The 7,748-nt window shown below is 36.6% G+C and overlaps 1 protein-coding gene across 1 annotated transcript in view; it reads left to right on the plus strand.

The window, feature by feature from the left end:
* The window catches only part of ARSB (arylsulfatase B), a 138,705-nt gene that overhangs the window by 2,680 nt on the left and 128,277 nt on the right, over positions 1–7,748 (plus strand). The window contains exons 2-3 of the mRNA XM_019640999.1: positions 429–615; positions 4,402–4,592. Of these exons, the coding sequence (XP_019496544.1) occupies positions 429–615; positions 4,402–4,592 (378 nt within the window). The remainder of the gene's footprint in view (positions 1–428; positions 616–4,401; positions 4,593–7,748) is intronic.

Raw genomic sequence — 7,748 nt, forward strand, 5'->3', positions numbered from 1 at the left:
GAATAACCCTTAAAAAATCACCCAATTTTGAAAGATTATAGAAGCTCCTTCTAATCAAACAGTGCTCATGTGTATAGAAATTGGAACACTTTTTCTTTGATAGATCCACAACTCTTATTATGGCTGCTTTTTTGAGGTAGGAAGTGAAATCTTAGTGGTTTCTAATATAGTACCTTGATCAAACATTTATTGAAAATATCTAATATTTGTTAGAGTGCTTTTCGTTTTTTTTCAAACCCTGTTTATGTCCATTAACTTATTTGAATAAGTGAGTAAAGTGCCTTTCAGAAATAGCCTTTAGCCAGTACAGGAATAGAGTTAAACTTGCCTGTACTGCAGATATAGCCAGTAAATTAGGCAGCCACTTCATCTGCTTGTTCAAATGTTTGAACATCATTAATTCATAATTTTATGTTTATCTCTTTAAGATCCACACGGGTTTACAGCACCAAATAATCTGGCCCTGTCAGCCCAGCTGCGTTCCTCTGGATGAAAAACTCCTGCCCCAGCTCCTGAAGGAAGCAGGCTACACTACCCATATGGTCGGAAAATGGCATCTGGGAATGTACCGGAAAGAATGCCTTCCAACCCGCCGAGGATTTGATACCTACTTTGGTAATGGAGATGCACATGTTTTTTTTAACAACTCAGACTGACTGCAGCCATCTCATAAAACACACCCAAGTGAAATCAAATAAAATACTGTAACTGGAAACTTGAACAGGGAGTGAATCAGTCAGCACTGCTCTGGAGACGCTGTCTAATGCCACCTCCATAAACATGGCTCTGTGTTCAGCTTATGGCAGACATGAGTCCGCAGGGAGGCAATTTACCAGGGCTAAATGCCATGTTGGGGCTTTGGAAAATTTGCTACCTCCACATCTGAGACCATTGTCCTCTTAGAGAACCTTATTACCAAAAGGAGATACAGATTGATTTTTGTTTTTTGTTTTTAATTCTAGGCAAAACCCAATAGAAGAATATTTCCTTCACAAAGGTTTAGAATATCTTTTTTTCTCCCCATGGACTGTGTTCAAAATATTTTTTGTTTTGCTTTTGTTTTTTTGTGAGGATGGCGGAGAAGACTCTTTTCCATTGGTATCCTTCTCCCTTTCTCTGAGATCTGTTTTTCAAATCACTGGATTGGGGAAGATGGATCAAAAAAATTAAATGGGAGGGTAAATTCAAATGGTAACAGGAAGGATAGTAAGAAATTATAAGTAGTTTATGGACTTGATAGACCTATAAAAATTAATGTGAAACCTAAAGTTTGTTTTAAGATGTGCCCTCCTTACACCTGTTATGAGCCATGTCTTAATGAACAACCTATTTATTTTGATAGTGACTGTATATCTTCCTGTCAAGTTCTTTTTATGTTGCCCTATCTTTCTGTCCAGCTATTTCACTACCTCCCTCCCTCCCTTTTGTCTCTTCATTTATTTTCAATTTGCCTTATCCAAAAAGGAACACATATTCAACGTAAAAAGTTTAAAAATAAATAGAATACAAATAAGGGTAAGTAGGAAAAGATGGAATAGGTACTTAGTACTAAATTACAAAAATATGGCTTGGCTGTAGGTGGGTGGGCTTCCCATTCAACTTTGCGATTTCTTATGTACGAAACAAAACAAATCAAAACCAAAAAAAAGAGAAATCTGTAAGAGTCACATTATTTATAAGGTACATAGGAATCAGATGTTCAGGAAAAAGAAATCATTTTCTGGCTCTTAGACCTGAGAGAAATTAACCCTTTGGGAAAAGGTAAGGTAGACAGTGTCCTCCAGAAACATTTTAGTAATAAAGTGATGGTTTTCTTATAGATGTTTCTTGAGACATTCCCTTTTATTCAAGCTAGGGCCAGAGCACCAAAGTACATTTCAGTAAAAGTGGTTGTATGGAGCCCAAACAATGCAGTTGAAGCAGATAATTCTGTAGTATTTGTTGGCTCCAGTGTTAAAGTTGAAATTCAGGGACATCAGACATGAAACCTTGTGTGTCCCGCTCCCATCCGGGTTCTCTAGCAGATATCACTAATCAAACATGGCATCCTTTCTTCATGAACCTGAATATATCCAGATATTCTGAGAAATTCTGAAATATCTTAAAAATCGGACTTGGAAGCAAGACCTTTTTGTCATTTTGGAAATTCTAGAGGAAAAAACAGTCTGTACCTCCTCTGAAAATTTTCAGTCAGGTCTTTGCTAAACTATGGGTCAACAACACCTATACTCTGGCAAGAGGAAAAACTATGGATATTTAAAAAAAAATTAATTCAGAGCCAAGTTATGTATTTAAAATTTCAGTTGGACAGAAGATAGAAATGATATCGTTTCATGAGAATTAAGAAACCTAACCAGGGCTTAGATGACCAGACAACCCACACTGATATGGAATGGAGACTTGCAATAGGAGGGCATAATGACCATGCAGCTGTTATCACTGTTATGACTTAGATGTTCTGTTAAAAACCAGTCAGATGATTGTGGGGCTCATGGCACAACTCCATGAATACACTACAAACCACTGAGGTATGTACTTTAAATGGATGACTTGTATGGTAGTGAATTATATCTCAATAATGCTGTTAAAGCAGTCAGAGATTTAGTTGTTCAAAAATTATTTTCTCATTTTTCCCAAAAAAAGCATAGGCTGCCCTCTTCTTTAGGCTCAGCATGTAATTCAAATTTGTAAATTACTTTATGAGAAAGGTTCTATGTAATTGTCACATGGATGTTTGGTATCAGTTTGGTCAAGTATGTGAATAAACAGTTCTGTTTGTGAATTCCCCCTATTTGTATTATCTTTCTAGTATTTATAGTTCATACATCTTTTAATGAAGTATATCCTATGCATATATTCTCCCAAATGATAAAAAGTTTACATTTACATATAAAAAACCGGAAGTGATTTCCTCAAGCTCTAACACCATAGTTATTAAAACCCCCAAATAGAACCCCCACGTCTTAACCCCTGTAAGCACCTATATAAGGGATGAAATTATTTTTACGGGTATGTTTCTTTCTGTATTACATGTTAATTAGCAAACACATTGGATTTCCTTTTCTGTTAACGTACATAGGAGGAAAGATTACCATTTAAAAAGTTATCTTAAAACCAAGGTATTCATTGTATTCAGGACCTGGAATTAATTGAATCGTGGAAAAGGAGGAAATTAATTAAACATTAATTCATTTATTGTATAAGGTGTATAAGGCTTTTAATTGTGATTATAGGGAACATTCAGGACTGGGGAAAGAGGTAGGCCAGTTTTATCATCCTCATTTTAACGTTAGTAAGTGGTATTTGCTAGGAGATAGCTCAGAGTCCAGCACAGCTTGTTTCTTTTAAATAGCTTTATCAAAGTGTATTTCACATACCATACAATCCACCCAATTAAAGGATACAAGTCAATGAGTTTTCATAAATTCACAGGGTCATGCCACTATCGTCACAATCCAATTGTAGAACATTTCCATCACCCCCCAAAAGAAGCCCCACCCCCATTAGTACACACTCCCTATTTCCCCGCAACCCTGCCAGACCTAGGCAATCACTAACCTACTTTTTGTCTCTATAGATTTGCCTATTGTGGACATTTCGTATAAATGGAATCACACAATATGCAGCACAGCTTATTTTAATATTTTTAGGGAAATATGAAACATTTGCCAAAACAAATATTCGCTGAGAAAATCCATTTCCTTCCATGTTTAAGTCTAAATTGTGGAATAGGCAGTTAATACCATTTAAATTTGGGGTGAAATTGAGATCACTATAGGTAGAAAAATCTAATCTCAGCGCCACGTATTAGTTTGAACTTTTGGCTCTGTTACGCCTGGAAAGCCTCTGTTTGGAAAGGTTTGCGTCTTTCACCAGTGGGTGTCAGCATCTGACTAAAGATGATTCTTCCTAGAGCTGCTTCTATAAGTAACCTTGAAACCAGTCTCCCAAGGTCAATATCAACATTATCTGATGCCTACATTCATTTCTGTGATCACCTCAGAATAAAAACTCATGACAAATTATATTAATCATGTGATTAACTATTTTAACCATTAGATAGCTTTAAAAGATTAAGATGTTATCACCTTTACTGAATTTGAACCCAGATTTTTTTAGGATGTTATTTCCTTGGAATCACCCACTTTGAGAGTTATATTGTAGAGTTTGTGTTCTAAAGACTTGAATGAGGAATGGATTTGAATTTTTTTACAGTAACATTTTAATGCCTTTTGCTAGCAAATATAGAGATGTTAAGAAATGGTGCTCTGATTAGCCTTGTCACTTGATTAGCCTTGTCATGGGTAATCAATTGCCTTAGGCAATTAAATGCTGAAACATTAGTTTGTTTAACAAGTTTTATGCTATGCTGACTACTTTCATTTCCCATTCTTGTTGTAGGATATCTCCTAGGTAGTGAAGATTACTATTCCCATGAGCGCTGTACATTAATCAACGCTCTGAATGTTACACGATGTGCTCTTGATTTTCGAGATGGTGAAGAAGTTGCAACAGAATATGAAAATATGTATTCAGCAAACTTATTTACCCAGAGGGCTACAACCCTCATAACTAACCATCCACCAGAGAAGGTAAGTGTTGCTTCTTTAGTGATATCAAGATTGTGTTAAGATAGGACCTTTTCAGATGCACGTAGGAAAAGGCCACTGTTGTTTAGGGCAAAATCTAATAAATTTCAGGAGAGTAGTTTTCAAATTTTAAAGTACTCAATATCAGCCTGAGAAGCTTGTTAAAAATAGAAATTTCTGGAGCCTACCTCTAAGTCTGATCTCTTAGGTCTGTGGGAAATCCATACGTCAGCATGTCAAACCCGTTCTTCCTGGGTGATTCTCATGCAAGTGGTCCTTAGATCACACTTTGAGAAATACTGTGTCTATAGTGTTTCAGTAGAAATATAGTTTTATTATTTTGGTGTATTATGTGCATGTGCTGTAAGTAATTAGTAAATTGGTATTTTTTTTAAAAAATGATAGGCTTACGTACAAGTTAAGTTTTTATTATGGCAAACTTCCTGTTAAGAAATCAACAAACTTTAGGTTCAGGAGAAGTCCTTTAACTTTGTATTTCCCCCCCAAAGACATTTTAGCTATTCTAGATACTTTGTATTCCCATGTTAATTTTAGAATAGGCTAGTCAATTGCTACCACCCCCCCCCCACCGGACACTCCCCTCGAAAAAAAAGTGCCTGCTTGGATTTGGATTTCGTTGAATCTATAAGCCAACTTGGAGAGAATGGATGTCTTAAGAATACTGAGTCTTCCAATCCATAAACGTGGCATACTCATGAGCCTGTTTTTCACATTCACCATCCGGAAGCTATTGTGTATGTCATGTGCTGAAACCTTTTGACTTTTCTGTAGGTAAAAATAGAAAAGAGTGAATAGCCTTAAACGTTTTTTTTGTTAACCTAGAGTTAACCTCATGAGCTAAAGTTTAAGCTGTGTTCTCTGGATTTAGCTTACATGCCTTTAAAATTGGATGAAATATTTGTGTTGTCAGATAGTGGGCTCAGAATATGGCTTTATTAAGAACTGCATTAGCACACCCACAAAATTAGCCCTTCCATGGAACTCTGACATAGCAAATTATAGAATGTGCTGTGTTATCTGGTTTTTCTCATTTCCTGCACTTTGCCGCCTTAATAATTACTGAGGGTCCCCAGTGCAGATCACAGTTTGGACTCCAGTTTATGTATCTGTTAGACTTGGTACCTGGCCGCTGCTGACTCCCTTTTTGACGTGGTTTCTTCCTGGCTGTCTTGACCGCCTCTAACTCAGTACTGGGATCTGTCCTGGTATCTATCCTCAGCTTGGCCCAGCTTTTGGCTTTTTATCACTCTTGCATGCTGACATCTTGGAGAGGCCATGCTTGTTGCGGAACATGGAAGAAATTAGAACATTCTCTAAAATATGTAGACATATGTAGATTTTTAAATCTAGATCTACATCAATATTCAGACAATTGGAAAGATAACTACTAGGTAATTGGCTTAAGTTCCCAATGTTCTCAGTGTTCTTCCGTATGCTTGTATGGATACAGCTAAAAACCCAAAGAACAAGATAAGGTCTTGAGGAAACTGTGATTCTTGTTCTTTCCTTGGAGGTAGGCACCATTTTACAGAAAAGCAAACTGGCTTGGAAAAGTTAAGTAACTTGTTCAAGGTCGCAGAGCTGTTGAAAGTTAGCATCAGATTTTAAACCAACTCTGTTTGACTCCAGAGCGCAATCTGCTCCCTTATAGGATATTCACAGTTAATATCCAAGACCAGAGATTATGAGCCCCAGTGTGTGGATGATTCAGCTTAATGGTTCCAATCCTGACAGCATATTGGGATCACCTGGAAAGCTTGTAAGAAATACCAATTCCAAATATTGTGACTTATCGGTCTGGGGTGGGACCCTGTCACTGGCATTTAATTACCCCTCCACTCCCACCATTGATTCTGATGTACAGCCACTATTGTCTCCCCTCAAACACAGAGGGGCAAGCGGAAGCCAACTGCCTTTTACAGGTTCACAGTATAATCATGTGACTATAATATGCCTACAATAAAAATTAGTTCCCATTAAGGAACAATAGAGCACTCTTTCACAGTGCCCATAACATTAGGCGGATAAGAGGAAGCAGCTGGGGGTGAAATAGTTCTTCGTGGGTGGGCTGCCTTAACTGGTGTAGTGCGGACAGCACAGGAACTGAGGGAAATTGTAGGCCCTAAGAGCTGGAAAGCCATCCAAACTAGTGTTACTAGTATGGTGCTGCTCAGAGATAACATTATGGAAATTGCGAGGTGAGAGGGTGGTCATTTTCCTACAGTGCCTGAAATATTTTGAAACAGTATCCAGCATTCCCAACCTCAAAGTAAAATTTTACACATAGACATAAATTAATGAAATAGTCGATAGCCAAGTAATAGCCCCAGAAAATTCATTTAAAATAGCAAATGCAGATGTTTACATTTTTCAATTCTCAGTAAAATGATGTATCACCCAGTTCCAGGAACTGCACTTACCATTTTATCCCAATGTTGAATCTGTTTCTGTACTAATTTCTCCAGTGCTATGTATAGACTGTAACATAGGCAACTTGCTCTAAGATGGAAATCATTAAAGAAATACACACAAATCCACAAATTGGGTTAAAAATGTGCCGATTTGAAAGAGCACTTGAGGGGGAAAAAGCATATGGAGCAATTTTGCAACAGAAATACAGTTGGTGCTGTACTCAGGGAGATACTGTTAATAACCATTGCACATGTGTTGGAATGGAATGTCCTTTATCTTTTTCTACAGGACACTTCCCTTAGTATTAACACTACAATGTGAAAGTAACATATTCATAAAATATCTTTTGGTTAAAAATAGCCCCCCCAACACTTTGCAGAATAAAAATAAATGTTTTCTCACACATCTAATCTATTAGAAGCTTCTTAAAGCAAATGTAAATTTCTTGTGATAGACTCTTACTTTTCCCTGACACTATTTGGAAAGGAATTTCTTAATTTGGAAGTCAAAGACAGAATAACAATTTAAAAACATATCATATGCTTTTTTAAATTTATCCTTTAAGTTAGGAAAATATACTAAACAAATGAAAATAAGACTGAAATTAATATGTTGAGGCTAGAGTATAATAATAGACATAATAAGAAAAGTAGTGAACCCTTAGCATCTTATTAGTTTACTCATAACTTTAGGTAACAATGTCATTCTTTTACTTGTATGTAATAC

This window comes from Hipposideros armiger, unplaced genomic scaffold, assembly GCF_001890085.2.
Source record: "Hipposideros armiger isolate ML-2016 unplaced genomic scaffold, ASM189008v1 scaffold_55, whole genome shotgun sequence".
NCBI classification, from domain to species: domain Eukaryota; kingdom Metazoa; phylum Chordata; class Mammalia; order Chiroptera; family Hipposideridae; genus Hipposideros; species Hipposideros armiger.